General features: G+C 33.6%; 1 protein-coding gene and 3 pseudogenes across 3 annotated transcripts; 2 read left to right on the top strand and 2 right to left on the bottom strand.

Annotated features, from left to right (window-relative positions):
- Positions 1-1,967: 1,967 nt before the first annotated feature.
- On the bottom strand, positions 1,968-4,497 carry LOC143635533 (general transcription and DNA repair factor IIH subunit TFB4-like; annotated as a pseudogene). The gene is made up of 9 exons (XR_013154072.1): positions 4,465-4,497; positions 4,280-4,374; positions 4,017-4,212; positions 3,841-3,924; positions 3,707-3,760; positions 3,553-3,621; positions 2,489-2,565; positions 2,308-2,411; positions 1,968-2,225 (listed from the first exon to the last, which is right to left on the bottom strand). The product of XR_013154072.1 is annotated as a general transcription and DNA repair factor IIH subunit TFB4-like (transcript).
- Positions 4,498-6,961: 2,464 nt separating this feature from the next.
- LOC143635544 (nibrin homolog) lies at positions 6,962-11,574 on the top strand (annotated as a pseudogene). The gene is made up of 12 exons (XR_013154074.1): positions 6,962-7,022; positions 7,180-7,415; positions 7,487-7,572; positions 8,187-8,317; positions 8,407-8,453; positions 8,700-8,808; positions 9,265-9,351; positions 9,441-9,603; positions 10,495-10,889; positions 11,106-11,167; positions 11,240-11,342; positions 11,424-11,574. The product of XR_013154074.1 is annotated as a nibrin homolog (transcript).
- Positions 11,575-14,257: 2,683 nt separating this feature from the next.
- LOC143635531 (NDR1/HIN1-like protein 6 pseudogene) lies at positions 14,258-15,416 on the top strand (annotated as a pseudogene).
- Positions 15,417-16,200: 784 nt separating this feature from the next.
- On the bottom strand, positions 16,201-17,983 carry LOC143635530 (sm-like protein LSM8). The gene is made up of 6 exons (XM_077103351.1): positions 17,881-17,983; positions 17,137-17,175; positions 16,999-17,039; positions 16,793-16,867; positions 16,621-16,673; positions 16,201-16,514 (listed from the first exon to the last, which is right to left on the bottom strand). Exons 2-6 carry the CDS (start codon positions 17,171-17,173, stop codon positions 16,424-16,426), a joined length of 297 nt encoding a protein of 98 aa, XP_076959466.1. The 5' UTR covers positions 17,174-17,175; positions 17,881-17,983; the 3' UTR covers positions 16,201-16,423.
- Positions 17,984-18,504: the final 521 nt, after the last annotated feature.

Raw genomic sequence — 18,504 nt, 5'->3', positions numbered from 1 at the left:
TGATGGTCATTTCAGTTTTTTGAATTCTTGGAGGTTTAAGGGGGTGTTTGGGATTTCTTATTTAACCTTTTTAGAGCATTCGTATTTCATCTATCATTTTTTTTTATTCTATAATTTAACTAAAAGTCATACATTTTAAAATTTAGTACTCATTTTTAAAATCTTTCAGAACTCGCCCACCACTTTTATTTTTATCTTACTCACAAACAATTATTTTATTATATTTCTCGTTTTTATATATTTACAATAATTTAAAGAATGATAGAGTAATCTTTTATATATAAAAAAGTTGGCATTGCAACTTTTATTTCTTCAACCATGCTACTTGAGTTAATTGCTTTACAGTTAAAAACCACCTCATTTATTACCCACCATAAAACCCAAATAGTGATTGCCTTCCGGGATGAGAACGATGAAAATTTGAGCATGTCTGGTAGAAATCGTGTACTAAAAGCAAAAAATATGGTACCTTGCACCATTATTGAGAGATGATTTACCAAATGGCTTTGCCATGTAACTTTAGGATAATGAAAGTTTAGTCCTTGATCTTTAAAAATGATAGTTTAGTCTAACTTTTTGAAATTTACACTTTTAACTCTTGAACTTTAGGCATCTAATATATTAGCCTTCTGAAGTTAACAGATTAACCCTTGAACTTTTAGATAAAGCAAGTTTAGTCTCTAAACTTTCTTATATGGACAGTTTAGCCCTTGAACTTTTTGATATTTGAAGGTTAGCCCCTAAGATTCTGTATAATGACACTTTAGCCCCCATACCTTATGACATTACCGTTTAGCCCTAAAATTTGGATAATGACTAATTAGCCATTGGTATTTCGTATAATGACATTTTAATCCTTTTAATTTTTAAAATTGATAATATAGCCCTTGAACTTTAATGTAAGGACAATGTAGCTCTTTATCTTTAGGCTTGAAATTTCAGATATTGACATTTTTGTCTCTGGACTTCCGGGTAAAGATAGATTGGTCCTTGACATTTTTCAGATATTGACATCTTTATCTTTAGACCTTGAACTTTTTGATACTGACACTTTAGCCCTGAACGTTCGATCATTGATAGATTGGTCCTTGAGCTTTCCCTTATTGGCTATTTAGCCCTTAAAATTTTGGGTTTGGACAGTTTAGCCCTTGATCTTTGGGGTGTTGACAATATAGACTTTTAAGTATTCGGCTTTTTTCGGTTATCGACATTTTTTCATTAAACTTTCTAATATTGATAGTTTAGCCGTTTAACTTTGCTATTGACAGTTTAGCCCGTGAATTTTTGACAATTTAGTCTTTGTCTTTATAGTTGTTGACAGTTTCGCCCTTGAAGTTTTATCTATTGACACAACTTTCGATTATTAACAGTTTAGCCCTTAAGCTTTTGAAGTGTAACAGTTGAGCGTTTGAACATTCAGGTGTTGATGGTTTAGCATTTGGTCTTTCAACTTTAAACAAATTTGCCCTAGATCTCAGCTTTTGACAGTTTAGCTTTGCCCTCCTAGTCTACAAGCGCCTAACTGAGACGAATTATCTATAACTCTGATCTAGTTTTTCACAGTTGTCCAATCCAAGTCTTCCATTTCCATTATGTTTGCTTTTGATTCGCTCTAGTCCGTAAAGAAAGTGGGAAATGATGGGAAAAAAAGTCATCCAAACTTAGTACGATGTGTTTACAACTAAATCCAGGATCAATGCTTCACATCTTCAGACATTATATTAATGTTTCAAATGAAGCATTTTAAAACTACGATTATTGTAATAAATTTTATAAGGACCAAAAGAAAGGTAAAGTAATTGATTCTTGAAACACAAAAAGATGTATAGTAAAATTATAAATTATTAACTTGCAATCAATTAACTTTAAGCGGTTTAGGCTTTCGGTCGGTTCCCGTTCACCTTCCCTCCTCATAGTCCACAACCACTGGGAATAGATAATCTATCATATCAAAGGTTGGTGGGAGATAGTATATTATCTCTTGACGAGGGGTTAAAAAAAGAATAATATTCAGTAAGGATGAATCGCTCCCGAAAAAGAATCTATTGACTCCAACGGTTGAAAACCAAATTTAAAACACTTACAATTATTAATTGCAAAACTTTAACACAAATCCACAGCTTCAAACTAAATCATAAAATGTTGTCCATTGTGGCTCAATATTCGGTGCCTTTTCTCTTCTGATTCAATGTCGAGACGCTTGTTTGGGGTTGACCAAAACCGACCTGCATCCCAATACACACAAGCCAATAATAAACATACATAAATACATTAACCACAAACTAATATTAATAAATACGGAAAAACTCACCCACAAGTTGAACATTTCTTGTGATGCTTGCAGAAAATAGATAGACAGACAGACAGAGCAAATGTATCCCATGTCGATTGTGTTTTTGTGGCAAAAAAGTCTGTCATATAATTATTATATGGTCAAATACGAGCTCAAAATATTGATGTTGTAAATAATATATGAAAAGCCACTTACGAAGCACGGAAATCAACACCTACGGGCTTAGGCAGTTGCAAGAAGCTGCGTGAATGTAAATATGTTGCAAATACTGTCTGCATGAAAAGAAAAACGGGTTGTTTTGAAAAAGTATCAAGTTGGTTCGGGTCAAAAATTGTTCTAACCAAAATAGGTTTCGGTTGTAAAGGGTCATTTTAGAAGAAGTAATAACTTGGTTCTGGTTAAAACTTGTTATGACCAAGATGGGCTTGGGTTCAAACAGGTCACTTTTAAAAAGCACCAACTTGGTTCGATTCAAAATGTGTTCTAACCAAAATTTGCTCTGGTTGAAACAGGTCGTTTTTGATAAGTGTTGACTTCGTTCAGGTCAAAATTGTTCCGGCCAAAATGGGCTCGGGTTGAAACGGGTCATTTTGAAAAGCACGAATTTGGTTCGGTCATAACTTTTTCTGACCAAAATGGGCTTGGGGTTGAAACACGTTTTGAAAAAGGTTCAGGTCAAAACTTGTTCGAACCAAAATGGGCTTGTGTTGAAACAGGTCGTTTTGAAAATGTATAAACTTGGTTCAGGTCAAAATGTGTTCTGACCAAAATGAGCTCGGGTTGAAACGGGTCGTTTTAGAAAAAGTATCAACTTGGTTCGGGCCAAAACTTGTGACCCAAACGAGCCCGGGGTCAAAACTTGCTCGGTTGGAAGCTGGTCGCTTTGAGAAAGTATCAAATTAGTTCAAGACAAACCTTGTTCTGGCCAAAAATGGGCTCAGGTTGAAACAGGTCGTTTTGAAAACATATCAACTTGGTTGGGTCAAAGCTTGGTCTGACCAAAACGGGATCGACTGAAATGGGTCGTTTTGAAAAAGTATCAACTTGGTTCAGGTCAAAACTTGTTTAACGGTCTCGGGTCAGGTTCTGACCAAAACGTGTTGAAACGAAAGTATCAACTTGGTTTGGGTCAAAACTTGTTCTGACCAGCACGGGATCAGGTTGAAACAAGTCATTTTATAGAAAAAATATCAACTTAGTTCGGGTGAAAACTTGTTATGAGTCATGCCCAAAACGGGCTCAGGTTGAAATGATCATACCGTTAGATACTGAAACAATCCATCAAGCTGTTGTGGCTTCAGATACACACCTCCAGTTATATAAGAAGCCTGCAAATACGCATATTATAAACAATAATATATACACTAGAAACAAGTCAACGTTAATATATAAATGTATGTCAGTATGTGGTACCTGTTGTAAAAATGCCGAATAATGTGACCCGATAACACAAGAATCTATAGGTACCTATTAATATACGCCGGTTCACAAGTGTCAGTTAAATAATATAATATCACTTACAAAATGTATAAATACAATATATATACCATTGATCTCTGAGCAGAAAAAATTGAATTCATGATAGCAACATATTGTCCCGGTCCATCTTGTGATCCATGCATACACAAAATCTGCAACCACTCATGAAAATGAAATAAAATACAAACGAAAACTGAATTCATGATGGCAACAATTAAGATTTTGTAAATGCAGAAACAATTACCCGAGGTTGTGGATGAAGTGACCCGGAACGAAATACTCTTTGTATGTCTGATAACATAATTGTTATTATAAACAATCTAATCACACAGTAAACCATAAATATAAAATATGTAAGCACACGAGTTTAAGCCAGTGGCTATGACCATAACTTGATTGAGTTGGTTTAGAAGAAGAATTGAATTTAAGAATGAAATGACCTGCGCGTAAAATATTTGATATAGATAGTGTGTGTGTGTGTGATGCACTATATTTTGTACGGCTTACTTGAGATAGGAAGTTGGAGAAGGGTAAAGGGGCAGCGGTTGAGCTCCAGAATAATGGGTTAGTGTCAATTAATACCATGAGCAGGCTGACATCATCTGTGATGGAGTTTAAAAATCAAAATTAAAATAAAAAAAAAAAAGATAGATTGATGAATGGAGATGATGATAATAGTAATAATAATTTACCTGTGTATTGCTTTGATGAAAGCGGTGTCATACTTGGTTTATTTTCTGGTTGATCTAACAGAAAAGCAGTTAAGAAGAATGACAATGTTAATCATCAGTTTGTAACAACAGACTGTTAACAAATTAGACATGTCCCTATGCAACTCAACCAAATGTAGAAATATAAAATTATTAGAGAGCATTGCGAAAGCCCAAACATTTAAAAATTTGGAGAATATGATTTGGGGTGAGGTGTAGAAGCAATTTTGAGAAAATATTGATCCTTTTATATATAACACAAACCGAATTACATCTGGATAGTTCGTTAACACAAACCGAAGCAATTGGGATGTATTTTGAGGACTAATGAAGAAGGTAACATCCATCATAATCAAATCAAAAAGTTAATTGCAGAGATATTACCTTGGAACTAATCACCAGAAAACAAACAAACTCAGTTGGTGTGGTAGGAGGTATGGGGAGGAGAGAGAGAGATGATTATTGATTTATTGGTGGTGGTGATGGTCGTGGCTGGCGGTCGGCGATGTCGTGGTGGTTCACACATGAAGGGGGTGTTTGGTAGGGGTGCAAACGAGCCGAGCTGAGCCCGAGCTCGACTAGGCTCGAGCTCGGCTCGTTTAACTTACACAGAGCTTGAGCTCGAGCTCGGCTCGTGAACGGATTTTGAAGCTCGAGCTCGGCTCGTTTACTATTTATCAATTATTTTTTAATATAATTATGATTATTTTATATATTTTTTTCTATTATAATTTTATTTATAAAAGAATATATATTATTTAGTTATTTTTATTTATTTTTTCATAACATTATATTTATTAATTAATATTTATTAAATATATATTTTAAAAAAAATTATATAAATGGCAGACTCGTTTAGGCTCGCGAGCCGGCTCGAGCTCGATAAGTAAAGCTCGGGCTCGTTTATTAAACGAGCTTATTTTTTGGCTTGAGCTCGGGCTCGGGCTCGATAAAGCTCGGTTTGAACGAGTTTTTTAACGAGCCGATCTCGAGTAGCTCACGAGCAGCTTGGCTCATTTGCACCCCTAGTGTTTGGCCTAGCTTTTATTTTTAAGCTTATGCTTATATTTAAAATTAGCTTATAGCTTTTTTACTGTGATTTGATAAGTTTTTTTTAAGTGTTTTGATTAGCTTATATTCTACAAGTTAATTATATGTCTTAATAAGTTGTTAAATCCAACATTCTTTAATTTGTTAAAGTAATAATTACTAATCCACCACCTTTTAAGAACAAAGGAGTAATTTACACCCTTAAACAAATAAGCTTTATATCAAATAAGCTACAAAACCATCTTCAAATAAGCTTATTCAAATGAGCTTATATAAGCTAATAAGCATAAGCTTAAAAAGCTAAGCCAAACACAAAATTAAGCTTATTTTATAAAAAAAAAAAAAGCTAAAAAAGCTATAAGCTTGGTTAAAAAAGCTAGGCCAAACACCCCCGAAGAAGACGAAGGGCGTGTTTGGGATTCCTTATTTTTTTGCCCTTATAACTTATATAACTTATGAAATTGAATAAGTCCTTTTTTCTTCATTTTAGTGTTTGGAAACTTATAAGAACTTATGGGTTTTTCCTTATTGATAAGGTTAAAAGATGGGTTTTGAATAAGTTGAGATATCCTAACTTATCTCCTTATATGTTTTGAAATACCCTTTCCACCCTTATTCCCTTATTCCACCAAATCCTACACTTGTATAAAAATGTCTTTTTTTGGTCATTTTACATCAATAAGTTAAACCAAACACTTTTTAAAAAATAACTTATTGACTTATATTAATCCAAACACTTTTTTTAAAACTCCTTATCAAATAGTCATAAGAACTTTTCTACTTATCACAAAAAATTCTTTTCACCTTAAATAAGGAATCCCAAACACACCCGAAGAAGATGAAGACGGTTATAATAAGGGGTATTTTAGTTAAGGCTTGAAATCACCATTTTGCCCATCACAGCACATGAAGAAAATCAAATAATTTTAAAAGACTTGATTCATAAATCACTACGTTAAATCTACAAAATTTGTAATTTTATCTATATAAAATTATATTTGAAAAATTATAAAATAATAGTTATAAATACATAAAAATTAATTAATAAATTATAAACGAGCATAACTTGAGCTTAAAAAAGTATTCACGAGCCAAACTCGAGCTCTATGTAAATTAAACTAGGCGAGCTCGTTCACACCTAAGGCTGACATATCGTGTATACCCGTACATGATAAGACACGTACACGAAACATGTATACATGTACACAACAAAGACACGAACTTGCCAGAGAATCTGAGACGAGTTTGGTCGTTCGGTGACTGGTGGTGCCGCTGCAACTGCGATGAGACCAGACTGCTGGAGAGGTAGACCGGAGAATCGAAAGGTTGCAACTACCGGATATGTAGAGGGAAACCACTAGACTACTGGAGATCCAAATAAGGAGAATCGGAGAAGGGTTTATGCGTTGTTACATGATGTTGGACTGCAATGGTGTGCGTGATGTTCAATTGTTTCTTTACCAAAGGAACTTATAAGGTCGGACGAAAAGGTAATCTTTTCAATCCTTTCCGTTAACTCCCTCCATTTTTTTATATGTAAAACCATCATCACAAACACGTGCCTAGTATGCTTACATATGATCTTGCTTCATAACTTACAAGGGAGATTCATATTATTCTTGTGTTACTTCTTTCTTGGTTGCGTAGGATGTGATGTCATTGTTAATAAAGACAAAGGAGTCTCACGGGTTCATGCTGAAATACTCATTCATATCAAACCAGAATAATACAAATCATATTAGGATCAAAGACTGTTCAAAATACGGAACCTTTATTAAAAAGTCAATCGGGTCAAAACAAAAGGTTCATGAGTTCCCCAATAAAGAGACAGTATTGGAGGATGAAGATCTTGTTTCATTTGGAACCGGTAACGCTACTTACAGGTGGTATACAATGTGTCATTATATATTTTCCACTATTTGTATGTTCTCTTATATTTTTGTCATACCCACAGGTTTAGTTATGCCCCTCTCGTGTTTTTTATTTGTGGGTTAGAGCCTGGCCGGTCAAAAGAGATTGAAGAGAAGATATCATCCATAGGTAGGGTTGTGTATTATTATTATTATTATTATCATTATTTTTGTTGTTGTTTGGTTGGGTGGGGGTGGGGTTAGGGCTCATGGGTTGCTCAAAATAAGCTCGCTTGAAACTGGCTCGTTTTTAAGAAAGCCAAATCCAAGTCGGCTTGGTTTGTAAACGAGCCGAGCCGAGCCTGAGCCAAAATAAGCTCAGTTTGTTAGGCTCGTGTAGTTGTAATGCTGGCCTGCCTGTTAGGCTCGTTTAGATGGCTTGTTGGCTTGCTTGTTAGGCTTGTTGGCTCGGTCTTGGCTCGTTTGAGTCAAACCCCAAATTTTAAACGAGCCTAACAAAAGTATAAAAAAATTTCATACACAAGAATAATAAAATTAGTAGTTTTACAATTATGCATTTTGCGGACATTAAAGATAATTTTTTTTCTTTTTATACGTGTGTGTGCGTATCACAAGCGACGAGCCGGCTTGGCTCGGTTTGTAAATGATCCCGAGCACAACCTGGCTTGGCTCGATTACAACTATAGGCGGTGGAGGGGGTGTTTTCGGGTATCTTGTTTGATACGAAACCTCCTAAATAAAAAAAAGTATATTTGATGAGCAATACTACAAAATGGTGTGCAGGTGCCTCTATGATTAATAAATGGAACTCAAAGTGCACACATGTTGTTGTTGATGATACTGCATCATTGAACGCTGATATAGTTGATGCTGTAATGTCCAAAACACATTTTGTTAGTTATAAATGGATAGAGGTAGTAACTTACAATACTTAATTTTTCTGTTAGTTATAAGTATGTAGTTGCTTGTATAGCTGCATTTAACCTTTTTCCATGGTTTTTAGTTACTTGCAGATAAACGTATTGGCACTAACATCCCGAATTGCAATTCGTAAGTACAACCTGTATTGACTTTTGAAAGTCGGTCTAAGTCTATTTTTGATCAAAATAACCTCCTAAATTGTTTTATTCAAATTATAGTAATAATAGTGTTTTTTTCAATCATGAGTAATGTGATAACGCATTAATTATTTATAAAATAAAATTAAAAATTAAAAAAATGTCTTTGGGTCAACCCAACCCAACTAAATGACCCGTTTCAGCCTGAACCCATTTTGACCCGTTAGAAAACGTGCAGCTATGCGCCTACCTTGAAGTTGCAAGGGGTCTCTGTTAAAGTTGCTGAGCCTGAGTCTCGAGAAAACTGTTTAAGCAGATGGACTTTTCTCCTGGAGTCATCAGACAAGGTAAGCTTTTTAAAATACACACACAATGCATATACATATAGACATACATTTTCTTTTCAGAACTTCCAAATATTTTAAGAACTTTCAAAACTTTTAACAAAGATTCATTTGGTTTATTTACTGTATATATTTTATATTATTTGAGGTAATTTTTTCATTTCTTATATGTAACTTTATGATTGCAGACATGTATATTATTAATTGTAAATATATGTAATTTGGTTATTACATATATGTAAACTTGTGATTACATATATGTAATCACAAAATTGCATATAATAAATGACAAAACTACTCTTAAGTAATATTAAATATACAAAATAAACACATAAAATGATTGTTTGCTAGAAGCTCTTGAAGTTGTTAAATTTTTTGGGTTTCTGAAGAGATCCAAACCCTATGTATATATAACACACACACACATAATACATATGAGTTCTTTACTATGTTTTACAGTATAAAGTTAAGAAAAAGTTGCAGTCATTAATTGAAGCCTTTGGTGCAAAAGTTATTCCTGTTGGAGAATTCATTCTACAGAGTCAGGTTCCATCTCTGCATTTTAATCTCTTTATAGTTATATATATTATATAAGTGCTTTATTGCATGTTAGTTTAATTTATAATTATTTTTAGGGTGTGGAAGATGATGAAAATAATCGTTTTGTACATGTCATCTCTGAAGATGATTCTGTTTGCTATCATGAGCTTAGTTCTTTACCTAAAGTGAGTGAAATTAACTTAATATGTTCTGTTTTATCTGGTCATCTGGATGTGGCTGTTCTTGTATCGCCACCTGGTAAGATTTTGTATTTATATATTTATTTAAAGAGAGAGTTGTTCACAGATGGTCTTTGTGGTTTACTCATATTGCAAGTTTAGTCTCTAACACTGGAAAACGACATGTATGGTCCCTACTGGTCACTCAAACGTTACATAAATGATCCACGGAGTGGATGGATGTTAATTTTCTGTTAATTCTTTTACAAAAGGGCATTTTGGTCGTTGATTAAAAACTTAGCAGAAAACTTAACGTTCATCCACTCCAAGATCCATCTGTGTTACGTCTAAGTGAACAGTAGCAGGCTTCTATATTAACAAACAATCGGGCACGGACAGCTAAACAAACAATGGTTTTCGTGTTTGTGTTCGTCTACTAACAGTATAACGAATGGTTCCGACCGTAAACAGACGGACATACCAAACATAGATGAATGAACATAACTGAGCTAAAACCAATTAAAAGAAAATGTGATCAATGTGTTGGGCCTAAAAAGTTATTAAATCTAGACTAAATTGTAACGGGTCTAAAAATTTAAATGAATATATTAATAAGCGTCAACGAACGAACTTAAACAAATGTAAAATTACAAACATAAACGAATTAAAATGAACAAATGTAAACGCACGTTCACGAACATAAATGAATGAACGAGACATGTGTTCATGTTCATTCTTTTAACTAAATAAAAACTTTTGTTTATGTTTGTTTGTTTATTAAATAAACGAACTTCCCACCAAACGGTTCACTGAATGTTCACTTCATTTACAGGCCTAAAAAGTAGGGATCACCAATGTAATTTCTCAGGGGCAGGGGCTAAACTTGCAATATTGCTAAACCACAGGGACTATTTAACTCTAAAAAATTAATTTACCTGTTTATCACATGTAATGTAATATCAAATTGCAGTGGTTGTCACATCTAGATGCTCAACAGATGAAACAATTGTAGCAGATTCTGAACCAGAAGTTGAAATCACATCCGTTTATACAAAAGTCAATATTGACAAAATAGAATCTGTTGAAGATGAAAAGGAAATAATATCTATTCGTAGTGTAGAATCTATTAATGAAGTAGAGACAGAGTCAACAAAAGTCAGTGTTGACCAAAGAACAATCACAGATGATATTAGTGCAAAGTCGAAAGATGATCAACAAAACGATGATGGAATGTTGACCCGAGAACATAAGATTGATGATCATGAAGATAGTGAAATGGGAACTTCAGATGTGATTTTCAGCCAAGATTTGATCATCCGAAATGCAAATGACAATCAAGTTTTGAACTATAAACGATTCAAAAAGGTAAGTTATAATTATAAATAAATAATGTGTTAATTATGTTCATAAAAACTATATTATTGCAACAATAGTAAATATTTGAGTAGAAACGATTTAAGAGGTTGCATGCATTAAAAAGACACTTTGACCTTCAGCATAAAAAGTCAACCCAAGTCAAACTGTTAGAAAGTAAAGGGGTCGAAATTGTCAACCCTAATTGCCCTTGTACCAAAATTGCAGATGGCAGACAAATCAGGAAACGGTTTCCATAATCTTGTACCTTTTTCAAAGCATCCTTACAAGTATGATGACATCTCTAATCCTGCTTTTATTTGTTATATTATTATCTTTATTAATATTTGATTTTGTTACAGAGGGTCTGAATATGAGGATGATGGAGTTGCAGAATCTTTGATGGAAGAAAAGAAACGTAAACAGCGAGAGGCTGTTGCAGAAGATCTCTTTAATAATGCAAGGGTATGATTATATTTTAATTATATAGGTAATTAATTAACAAATGTTAATAGATGCATTTTTGATTTCTGAATAATGTTTTAGGCGAAGCAACGAGGAGCAGCGGGTTTCGTATCGGGGCTTTTAAAGGAAGATGATGTAATTGTATTACAAATTTATGCTTTATTATGTGTAATTAGCATCTTGAATTGTTTCAGACTTTAACCAATTTAGGCAATATGATGATCCTTGTTTGTGGGGGAATGGTTTTTTTTTTTTAATATTCACTTATATATTAATTTTCATATCAATCTTTCTCCAAAACACCAATTTCATATCTCAATCTTTCGTCCAACGAGCGTAGGCGTGAAAAAACCAATGATTAAAGCTGTGACAAGGAGTCAAGTTCACAAGAATTTCTATAATGTGATCCATTCCAGGAACTATTTAGACAACGTTTTTACAATATCAATCTCATTCACAATTTGATCCATTTCATTTTATCTTTTACTTTTAGGAGTTATAGAATGTGAAAGATAACTATTTCTATGGTTTAGTGATGAAATAATAAATCTTAAGTGATAATGATATGAAAGACAGAGTGAGAGAGAGTTAGATAGCGTTTAGTATGTAGGAATGAGAGATCGAATGAAATGAACCATTATAAAGGAATAAAAAAAAGTGTGTGGTTGATCAATGGATTAGAATCACTCATTATCATGTCTATTTCATTCTCCCAGAAACACCTCAAATCCATTTCATCCATCATCCTTGTTTTTTTTCTTCATTTCATCCTCTTTTCACACTATACCATCTCCAACACCCTCCCATCACCACCACCAACCACCCACCGCCACTCACTACCATTTTCATTTTCCTGTTTTTATAGCCTACCAAACGACATAAAATAATAATTCATTCCATTCCATATCCTCGCACATTCCGTTCCGTCACTCTTTCCATTACCTCATACCAAACGAACCCTTAGGAATGAATGATAGGAAAGACTACACGCACCACCATTACAAGTATTCACAAAGATAGATGACCACATATTATTAAGTGTTCCTAAGATGTACCAGCAAAAACACATAAGAACACTTCTAGTTGTCTTTTGATCTTAATCTTGATCTTGATAATGAAAGATTGAAAAAGGCTCTAAAGATCACTTTGAGAGAAAATAAAGTTTCAAATGTTTATATGAGAATAGGTTAGCTTTAGTGTTGAAAAATATTTAGTTAGATAGAATGAAAAATCAACTTTTAAAAAATGACAAGATGTTTCACACTATATCTTATGACAACACTTAAAAGACTTTCAAAATTTCAGTCATTTTTGACATTTTTTCAAACCGATTGAGAATTGCTTTCTTAGAAAACATGAAAGTTGGTTACTTTTTTGTTAAGGGATGATGTTTTTTAAGATGAAAACTATGGTGGTCTTTGGCCTAAATGTATATTTTAAGCTTTTAAACCTTAAAAAGGAATCGTAAAGACTTCATTTCTTGAAAGATTATTCCAAACCAATTATTTTTTTATATAATATTCTTTCAAGCACTTAGAAAATCTTGGAAACCTTTATATATTTTATGAAACTTATTTGATTTCACAGTTTTATAAAAACTCACTTGATTTCATAAAACGTGTTTAGTAATACTTATAGTTGTTATCATATTCTATGTTTTTCGGCTTATATACTAATCATTGTGTTGACAAATATTATCCATGTACGCATTTTTTTTAACAACCAGCACTTTTAACCATATAGTAGATACATACGAAATTTCAATTTTCAGGTGTAGAACTCGTGACCTCAATAGAAGAAACCCTTAGGAAAAACATGTATGACCACCACATCAAAATGATGATTGCCATGCATGCATTAATACTGCATCGATATCTTCCCAAAAATGTTTAAAAACAAAAAAATATTTAATAATTACTAAATATCTTAATACCACTCAATAATAACCCAGAAAAAAGAGCTCCTAAACCCAAACTAATGTCAAGTCCTTATTTATAGTGACGCAAAATAGGATTCAAAAGTTTAAATCCATCGAATGAAGTAATGCAACTTAAATATAAAAAAAAGCTATTCAGATTAATAAAAGTATGCGTAATTTAAGACTAAGTCAATAAATCCCGACACGTCACAATTTGAAATTAAAAGTGTAAAAGAGGCACCAGTCTTGTTCAAAAGGTAGATAACCCAAAAATACATCTATATCCATCCTTCACGGGTTGTACCTAAAACCCCTGATGCATTACCATGTTGTACATTTGTGGATTGTTTTTGTATTGTACACCCGAACCCGATGCAGTGTTTACATGGCTTAAAATATCAGGCAACGGGGGAAGGTTAAATGTAAACACTACGCCAAACGGTGTATAAAAAATATACCAAGAAAGTGATTGTTCAACCAATTCATATACAAAGTCAAATAAGGAAGCTTTAACCCCTTACACTTTCACTAACTACAAAACTCATCCATATATTATTCATTTCGACATGTTTAGAGATTCGGTTAACAGATAAATTTCACGTTTGCGTATAAAACGATACATCAAAATAGTTTCTACCATTTTTATTAAATATTTAGTTGTTACAAATGGTTTAAGTCTCATTTGACTAAAAATAAAAGTAAGAAGTGAAAAAACTAGAACTTAAACCAAAATAAATCAGGTTTCGGTTTCATTTTAACTCACTTTGTTAAGTTAAGGACACGAGCGCTATGCTGCGTATAAGTTATTAGGCCTTGTATCAAACATACCATTTACAGGTTTGGTAGACTTAATTTGTCTGTTGAAAAATGCCACAAGTTAATTTTCACATGCTCTAGACAATCGTTTTGTGATAAGAAAACAAACGGTTTTGTCAAAAATAAAAGAAAAAGAAAATATGTTAATCAATCATCTAATTTAATAAGTACCAAATGTACAAAATCCAAAGTAGGACTGTTTTGCAACTTTTACTACCATATGACTTTATCTACTCTTTTATTTTTCCAAGTCTTATATAACACAATAACTTCCTTCATTAAAGAAGAAAAAAGTGTTATACTTTACTTGCTTCTTCAGCCTAAGCACCAAAATATATAAAACCACATAGTGTCCATTCATCACAACCATCATTTCATTCAAATGGCAGATCACCAGAGAATCCACCCGGTCACAGCCGAACCGACACCCGACCTTGAGTCACAAAACAAACCCACTGCACCATTGGTCCCCCGAGGCTCTTCCCGGTCCGAAAACGGTCACCCAACCGAACCACACCCGCCTTTCCAACGCACCATCCCGGTCCAATACTCCAAACCACCTAAAAGGAAAAACTGGTGCGGTCGGTGCCTATGTTGTACCCTTTGTACAATAATCATACTTGTGCTTATTATAGGCATGTTAGCAGCAGTAGTGTACTTCGGGTTTGACCCGAAATTACCAAAATACTCGGTTGACGGGATGACGATCACCCGGTTTGATCTCAACACCGACAACTCGATATCTGCTCAATTCAATGTCAATATTACCACGAGAAACCCGAACACGAAGATTGGAATATCATACGAAAGCGGGTCAAAGTTGACTGTGATCTACATGGGTACAATCCTTTGTGAAGGATCATGGCCCAAGTTCTATCAGGGTCATAGAAACACGACTGTGTTAGATATCCCTCTAACGGGCCAGACCCAAGATGCTAGTGGGCTTTTGAGCTCGTTACAGGCCCAACAACAGACCGGGACTGTTCCTTTGGTTCTCAGAGCAAAGGTCCCGGTGAGGATTAAGTTCGGTGAGTTGAAGTTACCGAAGTTTAAGCCGGTGGTGAGGTGTCGGGCGAATGTTAACACTTTATCGGCTGATAATGTTATCAGGATTAGGGATAGTAGTTGTAGTTTTAGGTTTAAGTTATGATTTTTTGGAATTATGTTGGTCTTTGGGAGGGTTGTGTTATCATTATTATGTTATGTTTGTTTTGGTTATTTGTTGATTCAATATTGAAGAGAAAGAGGAGGATCATAGATCGGTTTTTCCTCCCTTCTCTATATTGTTTATGATATATGTTTGTATATGATTTGAGATAATAAAGATGCTTATTTGTTTAAGCGGTCAACATTGACTCGTTTTACAGAAATAGTAGCTCTGATTTTGTCAATCAAGACCGACCCGTTTAAAAGTTTACTGTTGTAATCTGAACATATTAAATTGTGGATCAATATAAAGTTTTGAGTATACATATTATAAAGGCCCTTATATAATCCCCAAAAGAGGTCAACTCATGCTGTATACATATCGAACTAATTAGCTATTAACATAATCTCTCACTTTGCAGACTAATTCAATTTGTAGCATCAGCAATGGCAGGTTCAATGTATCCAATATGTAAAGGGTTTGGTAACTATAGTTTACAGGATTAGTTGAATAACTACTACACACAGAACACATTCAATTACGCATGCACGTGATTTTATTTTAAACTATACCATAAAATTGATGTTTTTAAAGTTTTAGTTCACCGAATTGAATTGTAACTACAACAGCGCGTCCAATACCTGCATGTAACTACATTGCGTGCCACTGAAGTACCTCGGTTTTAAAAAAGCGCAAGGTCCTAGGAGTTGCTCAATGTACAACCTCTGCTTTAAAGTTTAAAGTACACGTTCTTACGCTAGTTATGATTGTCTTCTTAGAATAACCTTTAAATCTAAACCACTCATACATACCGAATATATCAACTATTACGATTAAGTAAAGTTTCGATAACTATAGTTAACAGGATTAGTTGAGCAACTACTACTACACACCTATATGCATGCCTATATATGTGTGTACATATAATTTATGTATACATCTTCTCTGTTCCTAAGAATGTAAAACCAACAAGATAGTAAGACAAAAAGATCATCACATGAATGCTTAAACATTCTTGGAACATTAATAGTTCTAGAAGATAAGGTCCACTTTCAACCAAAAGCTAAATGAATCCACCTCAAGACATATAGCAAAATCATAAGATTTCAAGCCAATGAATCTAACACTGGTTTCTTAATCAAATCATTTACTCTCTTTAACAAAACATAATTGCAATGAAGCAGCATACCATATAACTCCTTAGTGAATAACAGGCTTCAGAGGTTGAGCTCTCACTTCTGACAAATCCAGACTCGCATCAAGTTCCTCATCGAGTTCCCCAATAATGCATCTGAAGATAATAATAATAATAATAAGACGAATGATTGATTAGTCTCTCACAAAACTAGAAATTCTAATATGAATGAACAAATGTTAACCCATTTAAAGAAACATACATGTTATCACCCCTGATGATGTAAAGACCCAACACATGTTGTTGAACTCCTTCCTGCAAACAAAATGTGATCAATATTAGTCAGATTATAAAACAAATACGAAAAATTTTCAATTCGTCATTAAGTTAAAAATAATATCAGTTTAAAAAGACAAAATTATGTGTGAACTAACCTTGGTGGAATAAACTCTTTCATGAGATTCATCCAGAATTATATTAGTTGCTTGATCAAAACCTTTTAGAATTCCCTAATTAAAAAAATTGAAATTCAATCAAGATTCAAGAAATTATGTGTATATTAATTAAGTTAAATTAGTGATTGAATAATAATAATAATAATAATAATAATAACAAGAAGAAGAAGAAGAACAAAGCTTACCACTATATTCCGTCCATCATTTGTGATGACTGAAATGAATTCTGCAGGGAAATACATCATTAGCATTAGAAGAAACGATTTAAATATATAATTTACATTAAAAGCTAATAAAAAACAATGTCAAAACATTGTACTTACGATCAACAACCGATTCAAGACCGGGGCCACCTAGCATTTCTGCAACACCACAAAAAAGCACTCGTGAATCCAGGATGAAAACAAAAGAAAAACAAATATCATACCGGTACTTTCATCAAACAGGTGATATGCAAATTAGGTTAAACTAGGGGTGCAAACGAGCAGAGCTACTTGAGATCGGATCAACAAAAGCCTCGACACGAACCGAGCCTGATTGAGCCCAAGCCTCAAATAAAGCTCGTTTAGTTATCAAGCACGAGAACAAGCATTGTATGGGAAGATGAGTGTATCTTCAAGTTTAAAACTTCCATGTAAAGGTTTGGCTCATTTAAGGTTGTTTTCCAAAATATCTAAATACTTAAAACGAATATAAAATGCATATGCGGGCCAAGCTCGAGCTTAAAAGAACGACTCAAGCTTTAAAAGAACAGCTAGAAACGAACGGAGGCGAAGCTCTTGTAAGTCAAAAGAAGCAGTCTTTTGCACCCCCAGGTTAAAGAAAGGGATGGTAGTCAGCCCTAAACAATACACAATCCAATGTTAAAGAAACTAGGTCTTAGATAAAGGCTAAAGACACCACAATAGACAAACAAAGTAATGAATGGGATTATGAGACTAGCAATTCATTGGGGACTTTCATCAAACAGGTGGTGTGCATATTAATATTAATATTAGGTTTAAGGAGGGGATAATTTCACACCAAAGCAAGCAACAATATAATATCTTTGATTTGAAATGAATTACCTCGTTTGTTTAATTTGTGGAACAAAACCCAGACAAGAAACAAAGAGTGGAAGAAACGTTCGTATTTGGTACTATGGAGGAGAACCACAGCAAACTCAAGGGATGCTATTGTTATTAGTTTAGGGTCTGTGGTGAATATGAATGATATAGGAAACAATGTTTTTGTTTTCACAAATTGGCCCCTAATGTTTTCGTTAATATTAAACAGACAAAACAATTTCAAGTAAGTACGATGATGATGATGATGATGATGATGATGATGATGATGATGATGATTGTTTAACTCATTTAATAAACATATTAATTTGTCAACCGGTTTAAAGGTAACAAGAAATATATAGTTTATCGATCAACCCGTTACAACCCTAAGTTCGCTTCACTCATTCAACTAAATGAATATACTAATTATGAAAAATACCGTCTCACAACGTTACTATTCTGTTCTTTTAAATTCATTTTTATTATATGCGTATCACATTTCGTGGTATTACTTTTCTTCTCTTATTAGAAAGTTCCTTTTCTCCTTGTAGTAGTAAGAATACAATATAACCTTATAATTCAGTTTAGAGTTTAATAAACCGTATACTTTATATGTTTATCTATCTATCTATCTATCTATTATTA

Source organism: Bidens hawaiensis, unplaced genomic scaffold (assembly GCF_021521415.1).
Source record: "Bidens hawaiensis isolate Kalapana, Puna unplaced genomic scaffold, B.hawaiensis_p1.1 tig00007551_1, whole genome shotgun sequence".
In the NCBI taxonomy this organism is placed as follows: domain Eukaryota; kingdom Viridiplantae; phylum Streptophyta; class Magnoliopsida; order Asterales; family Asteraceae; genus Bidens; species Bidens hawaiensis.
Note: the sequence above shows the minus strand (reverse complement) of the source record. Positions and strands in the feature narration are given on the sequence as shown.